Source organism: Pteropus alecto, unplaced genomic scaffold (assembly GCF_000325575.1).
Source record: "Pteropus alecto unplaced genomic scaffold, ASM32557v1 scaffold86, whole genome shotgun sequence".
In the NCBI taxonomy this organism is placed as follows: domain Eukaryota; kingdom Metazoa; phylum Chordata; class Mammalia; order Chiroptera; family Pteropodidae; genus Pteropus; species Pteropus alecto.
This window is the reverse complement of record NW_006442109.1, coordinates 1,502,377-1,517,041: the sequence shown is the minus strand read 5'-3', so window position 1 is coordinate 1,517,041 and position 14,665 is coordinate 1,502,377. Positions and strand designations below refer to the sequence as shown.

At 38.5% G+C, this 14,665-nt stretch overlaps 1 protein-coding gene and 1 long non-coding RNA gene across 2 annotated transcripts in view; one reads left to right on the top strand and one right to left on the bottom strand.

Annotated features, from left to right (window-relative positions):
* Window positions 1–1,146: 1,146 nt before the first annotated feature.
* Window positions 1,147–14,665, bottom strand: part of SLC35F4 (solute carrier family 35 member F4) — a 167,152-nt gene continuing 153,633 nt past the window's right edge. Inside the window, exons 5-8 of the mRNA XM_006920142.2 lie at window positions 7,826–7,951; window positions 5,637–5,829; window positions 3,680–3,769; window positions 1,147–1,605 (exon numbers count right to left, since the gene is read on the bottom strand). Coding sequence (XP_006920204.1) covers window positions 1,364–1,605; window positions 3,680–3,769; window positions 5,637–5,829; window positions 7,826–7,951 — 651 coding nt within the window. The 3' untranslated portion in view covers window positions 1,147–1,363. The remainder of the gene's footprint in view (window positions 1,606–3,679; window positions 3,770–5,636; window positions 5,830–7,825; window positions 7,952–14,665) is intronic.
* LOC112469577 lies at window positions 10,857–12,408 on the top strand. The gene is made up of 3 exons (XR_003042688.1): window positions 10,857–10,996; window positions 11,076–11,249; window positions 11,587–12,408. It is a non-coding gene; the product is annotated as an uncharacterized LOC112469577 (long non-coding RNA).

Here is a 14,665-nt window from a genome sequence, read left to right as displayed (position 1 = left end):
TCTGAAAAAGATTCAGAGAATCAACAGGACTTTTAGTTTAGATGTGGAAGGTGAGGAAGGTAGAAATTAAGACTGGTCCCCAGCCTGGGCAGCTGGTAAATGATGGCACCGATAACCTGGATAGGGAACAAAGGAGAGGAAGGTGTGGGTCTGGGGAGGATAAATTATAAATTCAAGTTTGTTTCTGAATCTGAAGTGAAAAATGAAACATCCAAGTGAGCTTGCAGAAGGCATTTATTTAGATGGTCAGATCCGAAGTTCAGGCAACAAATCTGGGCTGGAGATAAAGATTTCGAAGCTATCGCCACACAGATGACATTTGAAGCCATGGAAGCAAATGAGATCTCTGGGGGAGAGAGTGTGGGACGTGAAGCTAAGAAGGCTAAGGGCTGAACACTGACATGATGAGACCAGCCTAGGAAGAGGAGCCCAGAGAAGCAGCCCCTGAGAGAGAAAGAGAACCAGGAGATTATAATGGGATCTAGGTGAAGAGATTATCAGGAAAAAGGAATGGTCATCCTGTCAAATGCTGCAGAAAGGACAATAAAGTATGAGTTGAACAGTGTCAATATGGTTTTTTAAGAGAAAGGTCAGTGATGACTTTGGCGGATGTACTTCCTGAGGAATGAAGTGGGCAGAAGGTGGATTATAGTGGGTCAAAGAGTGACAGCAAATATAAACAACTCTTTCAAAAACTTGGTGGTAAAGGACTTAGAGATGGCTGGTAACAGCTGTCCTTTCTGTCATCACTGTGCCATTTTCAAATGTCTACCTCATATTAGAGATATTCGTAAACTCTTATGCTCTGGGCTATTCTAAGCTCATTAAAAGTACAGATAGAGTCTTCTATATCTTTACATCTCTTAGCGCCTAGTGTAGATCTTGCATATAGAAAGAAGATACTCTGTTGATACCTTTAATTACTTTCCAGCTTTTGAATTTAAGGTTCCTATTGGACTTAAATATATATAAAGTGCTTATCCTTTTCATGTCTTTTCTTCTTACGCAACTTTCTCTGGTGGAACACAGAGGTCTCAATGCTAGGTGAGAAAAAGGTAATGACAAGCCCATAATTTAAAAGAACCTTATGTTTTCAGGAAGTTTTGTGCATTAGGGAGAAACAAATCCCCCCAAAACATAAGAAATAGAACAAAGATGAATGTTTTAATAAAAAATTTTTATTATGATTATTTACACCAGTTCCTTGATAAGCATATAAATGTAAACTTTTATTGTTTGCATTATTTCACATTTGACTTGTCCAAATTCAGAGTTAATACTGTCATGTGAGTGTAGAGGAAGTGAGAAAATTTTATTATATTCACAGAATATACATTCATGTGCATTCAAAAGGTGTCCCTCTTTAAGCCAGTGGTATAGACACTGTCCCGTTGGCCCTGCTTCTGCTTCGCAGGTGTACACTGGAATCTGTGATGTCCTCCACATGCTCCTCACTCTTCTTTTCCTTCAGGCTGTTGATGAATCTCAGGGTAATCTCATCCCACTCCTCCGGCAATAGCATCAGCAGAAACCCAATGCAGATGATGATGGTAGCAGCCAGGCGGACGACATTGAATATTACCTCCTGCTTCAGGAGATCCACAGCTAGGTAAGAAATATCGGGTCAGTCAGCATCTATGACTGTTTCTAAACTTTTGGGGGGTAAAAAATGACCAAAGTCACTGCTACTTCTAGATATTTCAAAAAGTCTCTCTTGTTCTTTCAAGCTCATCTTATCTTTTTTCTATACCATTATCTGTGGTGTTCTCTTCACTTGCTTTTCATTCCTTATCTCTAAATCATATTTATCATTCAAGGCTAGTGTCATTTGCTTTAATTACCTCTGCAGTTTTATTTCTTAAGACTTTTCCTCTGCATTCCTTCATGCTTCTTCAGTTTCACTGGACCGTTGAAGATTTTTCAAATGAGCCAATCTTGTTAATGTCTAGGTCTCTATACATGATGTTCTTTTAACATTTTTAATTGAGGTGAAATCATGTAATATAAAATTACCATTTAAAAGTTAATTTGGTGGCCTTTAGTATATTCATCATATTGTATGACCATCACCTCTTTCTGATTCCAAAACATCTCTATTACTTTAAAATAAAACCTGCACCCATTAAGCAGTCCCCTACTCCCAATCTCTAGCCACTGACCCTAGCAACCACCAATATACTGTTGTGTCTATGAATTTACCTATTTGGAGTTACATTATATGCCACCTTTTGTTACTGGCTTCTTTCACTTAGCGTGATGTTTTTGAGGTTCATCCATGTCGTAGCATGTATTTGTACTTTTTTCCTTTTTATGGCTGAATAATATTTCATTGTATGTATTATAACTTGTTTATCCATTTACCTGTTGATGGACATTTGGGTGTTTCTATCTTTGGTCATTGCAAATAGTGCTGTTATAAACATTCATGTATGACGATATTTTTGAGTCCCTGTTTTCAATTGTGAGGGTACGTACATGCTGTTCTTTTTCATGGAACACCCTTCCCTCCTCTTATCTGCTTCATCCAGCTAAATCCTCCATTAGATCTCACCATTTAGGAAACTTGCAGGAAGCCTTCGTGTTTGCCTCAGAGCATTCTCTCAGAGTATTCATTACAAGACCTTTATCAAAGCAATTCTCTCTGTACATTGTATTAACTCAGTTCCTTTTGTCTCCCTCTCTATAATACATAAGTCCTGAAAGCAGGGACTGTGCCTTATCCTGGATCTATCATCAGTGTTATCACAGTTCCTGGCATACACCAAATGCTCAGAAATTTTTTATTCCATGGATGAATGAATAAATTTTCCTGACAACTACACTTTTCCCTGATGTTCCTTTCCTCTGAATATCTTACAGTCCTTGGAGTCTGTTACACCATTTAGCATTTAATAATAAATCACACTGTAGAGTTCTAAGTTATTTTATGTTTGTTGATCTTGTTTTCTGAATTCAGGTGTAAGCTTTCTGAAACTATCACTTCACTACTTCCCTGTCACTTCTACAGTGCTGACCACATAGCAAGTGTTCAATAAATATTTGCTGATTGTCCCGAGGCAAAGAAAGATGGCTACCCAAGGCTTGGAATCATAGAATTTCAAAGTTAGAATGACTATACAGTCATCTAGGTAACACACTTCCCTTACTTGTTGCATTGGTAGTTTTCATTAGAAAGATTATTCTGGGAAAAATAGCTTCTCCTTCTGTCCCTGAAATGAATCAAATTGCTTTTTCCTAAATCTATTCCAGAGGGCCATCTGCTCTACCCGCAGGAGAAGCTTCTGCAGCTCCCCATGGAAAGTCTGATGGGGAGCCAACACCCTGTACATTTCCTACACTTTCATTAGTGACGTTTACTTGAGAGTCTTATGCTGGGATGCCTTTTGTTTCCATAGGACTTTCTCTAAAAATACCACAAAATTAGGTTGTCAGGGAGATTACATGAAACCCAAATGATACATTTGGTATTTAATTCTAAAACACAACCAAGTAAAAACAGTGTTTGTAGTTGCAGATTTTAAATCTGTTGCATAGTTATTCTGTTGTCTGCCACCTTCATGATATTTAAAAACATCTTCCCAGGCAGGGGACATAATTCATAATTGCTCAAAGAAAACTCAGGGCATAAAACGAACACAAAGAAGAGACTTACTGTGCACATATCAAATTGTATCAGTACCTGCATTTCCAGGAACACTGAGCACTGTCCCAATGGAGATTAGGATTGGGTATGTGAGCACCACGCCAACGTTCACCAGGATGTTGAAGACTGTAAAATGAAGAAGGATATATAGGATGAAGGGGAATCAATCTGCTGGGTGCTTTCCTTCTTAGCATAAAAGAATCGGTGTTTCTGCTAACATATCTTCTAAATTGTCTGCACCTTTGGTCAATTAATCCTCTAATTTTAGAGATGGATGCAGACATATCTCATCTGAAATAGTCTTATTCTTTCTTTCTCCTCTGCCACCCTGGCTGCCTGATCTCTTGCTAAGTGGCTGGAAAAGGATGTATGGAGGAAATGCAAAGAGGAGAAATAATCATTTCACTGTGCTGTGATACTCTACCCAGTGGAGTGGCGTGACACCCAGTGGAGTGTGGAGACCATGCTGCTCGGTGGAGGACCACAGTGTCAGGCTAGCATAGGTGGCACTCAACCTGAGCAGGCTTGCTCAGGAGCATGTATTAGACATGCCAAAGGGTATACGTTGGAGGAGGGCTACTTTGCAGCATGCTGGAAATCATGTACACAGCTGGGGCCACGAGTCAGTGAAATTTGGGTTATGATTGTTTTCAGTTAGATCGGCTTTGGCCAAGAAATCATCTAGGCACTTTTCATTAAGATGTTGGTCTTATGGAAATACTACTATTGATTTCTACTTAACTTAGCAGAGGTTATGACGGATCATCACCACATACTTTTGGCTTTCAAAAGCAGAATTTACAAGACCAACAATTAGTGTTTAATCCTTTTCTTAAAGTGTTTTCTGTCTCACTTAAGACCTCTTATTAGGGATGTGAGCCAGAGTAGAAAAAGATGACCCGGTGCCTATGGGGGAAGAAACAAGAGGCATTTTTCTCTCCTAGGAATTGCAGTGCTGCTTTAGATTATGTTTCGGATTATGTCGCCTTGATAAAGGCAGTTTATCTGAGGGTTGGCAGACATCTTGCAGGTCAGTCTTGCAAGGAAATGTGGAGTGGACAGAGGGGGCTGTCCTTAAGTGGTATGAAGAAAGAGAAGCAGAATGAAATGATTTGATTCTGAGTAAAGAAACACTGAGTCATTGGGTGGTGATAGTTGTTCTACTGCTTGGTGAGAAAAGAGTAGCGTTGTTATTTTTCAATTTCCTCTCATATGAAGTGACAGCTGCAGAGCGGCTTGAAAGTAGGAGCACCCTGGTTGCTCAGGTGAAGGAGGCAGCCTCAGAGTTATAGGGGTTATATAGAGAGAGGATATTACAGAGAATCCAAGTTACTTCTTCTTGGTCATCGACTAGGCCTAGCCTACTTAGTTCAGCCACCAAGCCAAGTTCTGCCTTCTTCTCTTGTTTCAGTTAGGGCTTCCTATCTCAAATTCATTCTCTTTACACAGCCATGGTGGGCTGTTTAAAGTGAAGATGTGAGCCTATCATCTCCCTGCTGAGCAATTAAGTGGATTTTAAATCCAACCCCTTTGAACTGTGGTTTTCCAGGTCCCTTATGACCTGCTTCTCTCCTGAATGTCATCTCCTTCCTTCCTCCCTCTTTCTTGCACTCACTGCTCCAGCATTTTGTATCACATGGAGTTCTTTGAATGAAAATCCCACTCTCTCCCTCTGGCTGACACACCGTGGCACGCTTGGAACACAATAATATCATACAGTACGTCGTAAAGAATGGACGAGGCTGCTTGAAGACCAGTGGTGATCAGAGTGGCCTGGACCTCCCTTTCACACTTTATCTCGGGGCACACCAATTGGACAGCTCTGATCTAATCAAGTAATAGCCTGCGACGAACTTTTAAACATTCAACAACATTAACCAACTTTAGGTCAGTTTGGGAAAGACAAAGGTACCCAAGGGAATAGTCTAATAAGATAATTTAACTATCCAGGAAAGGTAAAGTGAAATGGAAAGAAAAACCTGGGGTCACTTACCCAACCACAGCCCTGCCATCCCACAGAGACAGCCCCACGGCAGAGCTGCAAAGGATGACCAGTGCTCCACCTTGGTGAAATACAGGATGACTGGGGTGAAGGAGATGAAGATTAAATTGAAGAAACCCAACGTGGAAACAAAGTGTGCAGCTTCACCAAAGTTGGCACTTCCGAGAAACATCTTAAACAAAACCTGGAATGGGAAAAAGAAAACTTCTCTGTTTTGCTGTTATCAGAAAGATGAGTTCTATTCATCTACACAGTGAACTAATTGGCCCAGAGTTTATCCTCCGTTTCTTCTTACCCAGCTATCTCTATGGCTCCAAATTCCTTATGGTGTTGAAAACTGTTGTGGTGTTGTACACTGTTAAGTGCCACCTTCTGTGATGGGTATAGGACGAATAACCAAAAAAGCAGAGAAGCCCAGAAAAATCTTCTAGGTTAAACGCCATTAATTCTTCCCTTCAAGCATGGGATTTATTTCATTCTTATTTTTACAGATACTGAAAACCAGATTAGACAGAGAGAGCCTGTTGTTATGTTGCTGAGAGAAAAAACAATGATGTCTTGGATTTATAAGTGCTTGTCTCTCAGAGCTTAAAGTATTTTCACAAATACTGTGTTTATTCTCCAGAATAAAAATTCTTTTTCCTGGATTATAAATCTGTGTATAGAGAAAGATGACAAGGAGACATGAATGACTAACCTAAAGTCACACATCAAGCTGGAAGGAGCCAGAACTCTAGTCCATATTTCTTGGCTTTTTAACCCCTCTGCTTCCTATAAGAATCCTCAGACAATGGAGATTGGAGCAGGTCTTTTCTACAGTACACATATGATTTTGTGCATCTCAGAAAATATTACCGCTCCCAGAATGAATCCATCTGTAACATGGCCAGGGGAATCCTCTCTTATGATAGTCTTCCTGGTCAGATAGCAATTCCAGGTATTGCTTTTAATTTTAACCAAACTCACTATTTTTTTCTTCTTTTGAGAGACTTAATCAAGAGAACTTGATCACGTGCTCATCTTTGGTCACATCAGACGTCTCTCTCAGTGGAGTCTCAGTTGGGGGCAGGTTAGACACTAATGGCAATTGAGTGAACACTTGTCAAGCTTGTCACACAGAGTCAATGGGCCAGGAAATATCAATATGGAAATAGAGTCAGTGTCCTCTGAGCCACCGTGCTGGTGAATGAATGATCGGAACAGGCATCTAGGAGAGATGCAAAGGGCATTTTCTTCCTTTCAGAGAGAATTTTCTAACTGAAACACCAAGAGAGATGAAAGTGGAACAGTGCTTTAGCCACATCCAGAGAGTTGACTCTGAAAAGTGGAGCTTTGGGGAATAACCTTTTAGATCTGCTCTCTTGGTCCTTGCCTCTGAAGTCAGGGGCAATGACTCTGAATAGAATTTGCACTGATGACAGGCAGCTCCAGTAGGAAAGAATGGTGAGCATGTAGTGCAGACCCAGAGAATCTGTCAGAGAGGAAAAGAGGCTCTTCGTTTTGCTAATAACATAATCTTCTGTGGCTTGGGGTTCATAGGTAGCAAAAGGTAACCTTTCAAATGACAGCTTGTTTATTATTCTAAACACCTCAATTGGAGTTAAAATAATGACCACAAATAGTTCAGTTAAAGAAACTTAAAGAGAGGAGAGTTCTTTCTCAGCCCCTGTTACAATTGGTTGGTGATTGGGAGGGGCAGAGCCATGAAGCAAGGGTTTTGGAGTTGGCCAGTCCACATTTAAATCTTGGCTCTATCAATTCCTGGTTGTATGACTTTGAGCAATTTTTCAAAACCTCTGTTTCTTTATCTGTCATTAAAACAATGTTAACACACCCATACAGTATCTGTCTAATAGAAGTTCAAAAAAATTTTTTTTTAATTTATCCTTTCATATCCCAGAGCAAACAATTGAAGACTTCATAAAAGTTGCTAAATGCTTCCCGAAACCAAATTACCTCTTTGAAATCGGGGATAAGTACCTATGCCTCATAAAGGTGCATTAACAAGGGTGAAATCCTCTGGCAAGTACCCAACATGTAATAAGTACTCAATAAATGGTAATTATTATTAAATCATCTTTATTTTTTTTTAGCCAAAGTTTTCTTTGTCCTTCCTTACTTTATTACTTAAGTCTAAGCTACAAATGACAATTTACTATATAAGGAGGTGCACAGCATACCTTATATAATGCAGACGTAGAGGCTGAGCCCACTGCAAACGCCACTCCTATGATCGAGTCAGCATGGAAATTATCTGCATAAGCCATCATGACGATGCCCGTAATTGCCATTATTGCGGCAACTATCTGTCGAATAGAATGCAAAGAAATAAAAATAATGATGCCTCCATATCCCTGAATGAGCAATTGAAGACTTCCTGAAAGTTACTAAATGCTTCCTCAAACCCAGTTACCTCCTGTACATCACTGTTCAATTGTAGGAATGATCAGTGTTAACAAGAAATCAGAATGCTCATGGGACAACCAGGTAGAGAATATAAAAGCTGCTCACATTCTAATTTAATTTTTTAGCTCAACTTCCTAGGGATTTATACCTGTATTGGTGAAGTAAATTTAATAGTAAGTCTCTTGTAAGCATTTTCATCTATACTGTATTCTTTTTTCTTCAAATAATTTAGCATATATCTTAATCAGCCCCTTGGATCAGTGCATGATTCTCAAGAACTCCACGTAGCCAAGACTTGATTAAGGAGACGTAATAGTGATACAGCTAAGAGGCAAAATTTAGGCCAACAGAGGGACAAGTGAGTGATGTCTTATAAAGAGCAAGCTTGTGCTGTTACCTGAAATGTCAAATGGAGGCCAATTTTTCCTTTTGTTTATAGGCAAATTAAACCACAGAAAGATAATTTTATTTTATTATTCTAGAGCAGTAACTGCATAAAGTGAAATGTTCACAATTTGATTGAAATCGTAATAGTTTACTATAAATTGATATGATGCTTGATATATTCAAAACAGGAGTTTGCTCCCTTAGTGAAATGCTGGTTTGCAGCTGTTTCTTTCATTGTCTTGAACTGGTTCTACTTGGAAAACCTTTCAAAGCTATAGGACACAGTAAAATAACAACCCTGGAATAGGAAACAATGTGTCATTTTCTTGTGAAATAATCTCCCTGACTTTAAAATCAGGACACAATTTTGTGAGAAATTTAAACATGTGGTAATTAATTTTAAGATCAGTTCTGAGTATTCCTAGGTAAATCAATTCTTCTGTAGATAGCTTTTTCACATATAATTGTGTGTGTGTTTAGGGGAGCTTTTAAACATTATTAGTGAATTATTTATTACAACAAATGTAGATCTTTAACATGTAACTGTAGACTTGCCCAAGACCAATGCAAAGTATGATAGTGATGACATATAATTTAGATGCTGCTACAGCAGTTCTTTTGTTAATGACCACCAAAAGCAAGTGCACAGTTGGATTCTGAGCCAGCTCCACACTAAAGCATCCTTTATGAAAAACAGCAGGAGTACTTGAGAACAGACGCCGACATGTCAGCAGTGAAAAACTGTCTTCATAAAGTGTTATCCTGGAGGCTGCTTGATGGGAGGCGTTTCTCTTGCTGAGTAAATATCGTATTCTCTGAAACTGCCAGGAGTATGTTTCTAGTTAGACTGTGCCTCAAACTATAGGGAATAGAATTTAATACACACACCATGAAGTGTCAAGGAAATTTTCCAAACGAGAAGTAATAGACTCATAAATAAACATGGTGAGGGGGTTATCTAGACCCGGAAATTCTGGGAGGGCTATCATTTTCTTTGATTTGGGGATTTATAGCACAGCCAGGGATTTGCAACAATTCTTTGAGCCGTCTGGTTTCAGAGAATGAAAAGGCACAACAGACATGGGCATTTTCTGATGCTTTTTGTGTTTAAATAATGTCTTGGGTTAAAATATTCAGGTGCACAAGTAGATTTCCCTCATAAGACTAAATTTGTGGGATAATAAATTTGAATTAATATTTGTTTTCTTTTGGCCAAGCATCAGTTGCATTTTTCCAGGTCAAATAAACAAGACAGGGTTAATAGAACACAGTGTTAATCCTAATGAATTTTAACGTGACATGCTGTTTCATATTTAAAATTATTAAAAGTATTTAATAATGTATAATTCTGAATTTAGGGAATTATGAAAACAAACCAAAAATTAAAAAAAGCAAAAAACAAAATCACTGTCTGGAAAGTAATGAATAATTAATACTATTATTCCCAGGATCTGATCCCTGCTGAAAACTCTTCCTTTCCTGAGTCAGCCATTAGTAAAAATATATACACGTAATATTTCTATCATAAGTTTTCTCATGATAAGAATTAGATATGAACAAAGATTACATTATTTTATAACAATTCAAAGTTATTACCATGGCGAGTCTCTTTAAAATCTCCATTACATTTTAGAATCAAGTGCTTGTGAAAATATTAGCTTAGACCACTTAAATTGACATATCAATTACAGCAGTGTCTCTTTCAATTGCTTTCATGGAGAAAAGCATTTTTCACTTCAGGGGGTCAGACAACATTGTTAGTTAAATTCTCAAAGCATGAAAATCTGAATATTTGAGATGTTGGAAAAATATTTTTCTTTGTGGTATGAACAGTAATTTATAGGTTAATAATTTAGGTTATATAGATTTCCTGTGGGGAAAGATAAGTTAAATTATTTTCCACATTTTTATTTAAATTTCACAAGTATCTGATAAAATAAATTCTCTATGGCTATGTTTTAAGAAATTTTACTAAGTTTTTAATCTACACTGTTGGAACTAAGGGAAGAGATCTCAGTTAACCTAGAAAATGCAGGAAAATATTGGGCGGAAGCCCCCTTGGAGTGGTTGTTTAGATGGTCTCAAAGTGTCACTGCTTGGCACCTTGGTTAACTGCAGAGTAAATACTCTTCAAATTTCCAGAGAACAAACAACCCAAGCACAGATCTGAGTCACATGCATTTTCAGAATTAATCAGTCATTAAGGAAGGATTAATATAGTCTGCTCTTCTCAATAGAAACACAAAACAACTCTTCTCAGGCTCAGGACACAGGAAATGTGCCTGCAGGAAGCCAGTGCCTTAAAATATTGTGTCAGAAGAGCTCATATGTACACGTCCACGTGATGAAACCACAAAAATGCCTCTGAGCACATTAGCCTCCCATGAGGAACTCCTGTGCTGAAAATGCACTATCTCATAGTGCCACCTGCTTCGCTTTGGAAAAACGTGGCTCTCCTCATGACCTATTCCAGTTCCAGTCCCGTAACCAACAAGAGGTGTCTGATTAAGACAGAAAACCCACCACTACCATTACCTGAATCTGTTTTGGGTGAGAAGGTAGGTAACTTCAGTGACCATAAAACTGACAATGCCTCAATTTTTAACGTTCTAAATCTCTTTGTCCTCTCACATCAAGGTAAACCCGTTATCCCAGCATGCCGCTTGAGCGACATCACCTTTGGAGACAGCTACCTTCCTCTACAAACTCAGCCCCCTCTGAAAGCCTCTGCAGCAACTTCCTGGGACAATCGTAGGGATCACGAGACTGTTTGAGTCAATTCCTAAAGCCCAACCAAAGAGAACCACAAAGGTAAACATTTGGTGGCCTCACTGTGCTATATACTTCCTGTGGCCCTGAGTGAAAGCTAGGCTTCTTTTACCTCTCGAAGGCTTAGTTTATACAGATTAAGGCTAGAGAAGCAACTGGCTTTTGACCATTTTTGTTTTCTTGTATCTTCATTTCCCACCCCATCCCTCAAAAACCACAAGGGTCTGGCCCTTTTCTGGCTTTCCATTAGGGTTTCCCATTGACGAAGTAGCTCTTCTAGGGTTCAGGATATTGAGACGAACCTTTAGTTGCTTCTCTTTTTATTTGTAATCCTAATATCTTTCTTTAATTTGCCTTGTGGTTAACTCTGTTTCTGAAGGTGGATGGAAAGTGGAGGAGCTACATGGCTCACAGTGAACCCTGGAATCCCAAGCTTACAGCAGCCTCGAAAGTGGAGGGCCTCAAAGCTACACTGCCAGCAGGGCCGTACTCATGTTCAAGACTAAAAGTCAGCAGCTGAAGGTGGGACACACATTAATGGCTTGGCAAATGAGACCTGCACTGATGATTATCTTTGTTCTTTCTGAGTATATTTACAGAGTCTATTTTCAAAGAGCCAGGCTATACAGAATTCTTACGTTTTTCCACATGTTACATGAAAGATCCCATGAAGAAGAACCACACGTTTTCCTCAGATCCAATGAAATTGGGCAGAAGTGGAAATGAGAAAAATGAAAGAGGCGGCTAGTCAGTCTATAGCTATCCGGATATCGTGTATGTGTGAGGGGGAGGATGGCGGGTCCTTAAGACAGGTCAAACCCAAGGGGTGCAGAGCCTCAAACCAAGATTTCCACCTCCCCATCCGCTGCCACACATACATATCTATTTTTATGAATAAAACCCAACTGAAAATAATCTCAAGGGGAGACCAAGATGGAAAAGAGGAAAAAAAATGCTAAAATGAAAGACCGAAGAGTGTGTATGTGTGTAAGGATAGAGTAGACCTATTGACTGAGCCTTGTTGAAGGGGTTACGGATTCCTTGTGAGCATAAAATCAGAGCCATTACAACTCAGCTTTCTCCTCCAGCCCCATATTCCTAAGTTATCCTCCTGCCAAGAGGGATATGAAAGGGACCAGTCCCACTACACATCCTCTACTGCCTCTTCTAGGAACCATTAAGGTTCTGGATAGAAGATTCTGCACCCATCTGAATGAACAGTTACTGTGTAAATGTCAACTGAAGGCAAGATGGAAACAAAAAATTGTCTTGACTCATATCTAAATGTGTAATATTGGCACAAATCGGTAGCTGCTCAGCTCCAGTGTCCTGATTTACAGTGCTCTGGAGCCCAATTTGAGTTCAGAGAAGTACAGTTTAAGCAATGAAAGATTCACTTTAACTGGAATACTCCAGTCGGTTCTTGGTGGATGTAGGAAAATCTCCAATAGAGCCACAGTTTGGGAAGTAAACTGCACAGGGACACAATTATAGCTGAAGGGACATTGCTTCATCTCCTAAATCTGCTGAAAGAAAAATTTCAATTAATAATATAGAAAAACAAGGGAGGGAGAAGATCTTAAAGAAAAGGTTTTAACTTGCTAGTCTGACATTTACTTTTCATTGGAGTAAAATAGATACCAGTGACAGAAAAGAAAACCCCCAGCCAGTAGCTCATTTTCTTTGAGAAAAAACTTTTTTTTTTTTTTTTTTTATTAAGGCAGTTTCTCTGCTTTTCATGAATTTTAAGAACTCTAGCTACATGACATGAGATCATGGAGATGAGAAAATACCCATCTTCGAAGCTGCAAGAACTGGATTCTCACCAATATTTTTGCAATTAAAAAAATGATTTTACAGAAGTTTACTAATTTCCATGGGATAATCATATATCAGCTGTAAACAACCACTCATTAAAGAGTTTTCTAACACATCAAAGTTTACCAGCAAATCGGTTGAAATGATTTCATAATGGAAAACTAAATGTACAACAGATTATCTTTCCACCTGTAATTCGATCAACACTCCAAGTAAATGAAATAATAAGTTATTTATAATACAAAATTAGTTTTTATGGAAGCATTGCTAATTCTGGCGAACCCAAGCTCCAGATAAATTCATATTTACTGATATTATAATGTAAAGCATCCTTCCTTCTGTCCATGTGTTATGTTGACATGAAAAATAGAACTAGGAAAGGCCATATATTTATCTTAAATGTAATTATTCTTGAGGTAAAGCATATGAGAATTAAATTAAAAAAAGATCTGTTTCTAAACTACTGAAGCCTTAGAATGAGTCAGAAATATTAATTTTAATCCGATGACTGAAAGCAACCTTTTAACTATTTTTTTAAAGAGTAGTCCAAGTGGAGCAGCATTTACAGGCTTTTCTTTAGAGTATTTATGGATGTAGCCAATAAAAGCTCCATTTATGTTGTCGGTATTCTGTTTGCCTTCCTTTAATTTCTCAAATGACCTAATTATACATGTTCTCAATATGTCTCAGGAGGGAAATTGCTGATACTGTCAAAAGGCAAAATGCTGAGTACGTTTTGGGGCTTCTTATATTCCATGGCCCGATTACGGGCATCATTAAAATTACACCTTGACCTTCTTCTGTAACATGGCATTAAACACTACCTAAGGTTTTACAGTGAGAAGTGAAGCACTTCCTGTCATTTAAAAAGAAAAGTATCTGACTTCTACCAGCATGCTTCAAATCAATACTTACCATTTGCCATCTACGATGTCTTCCTTTTTTTATATAACACTTATTGGCTACGTAACATTTTTCCTATCAGGTCTTATAGATGTATTCATTTCCTGAGGATACTATGACAAATTACCACAAACTTGGTAACTAAAAACAACAGACATTTACTATCTCACAGTTCTGGAGGCCAGAAGTTTAAATTCAGCATCTCTAGGAGAGAATACATTCCTTGCTTCTAACGGGTTCTGGTGACTGCCCCAGTTTTCCTGGCCACATCACTCCTATCTCTGTCTCTGTGGTCACATTGCCTCCTCCTCTTCTGTGTGGCTCTCCTGTGTGTGCCTCTTATAAGGGTACTTGTTATTGGATTTAGGGGCCACTCAGATAATCCAGGATGATCTTTTCTTTGCAAGATCCTTAAATTATATCTGCAAAGACCATTTTTCCAAATAAGGTCACATCCACATGTTCTACGGATTAGGACATGGACACCTTATTGGGAGCACCATTCAACCCTCTACAGATGCCAATTTTAAAATGGCAATGGTTTGAAGCCTCTAGATAGATTTCCTAAATCCGTGCTTTAAATATAAGTTACATAGTTGAGTTTTTTTCTTAAAAGACCTAAGTAAACATTGAACCTCTTTTGATATGACCTTTTGCGTCAGTAAGTTCCATAGTTAAATGCATTCATTCACTGTAATGCAATTGATTGTCTCACTGGTAAATCTTATAGTGAGTGT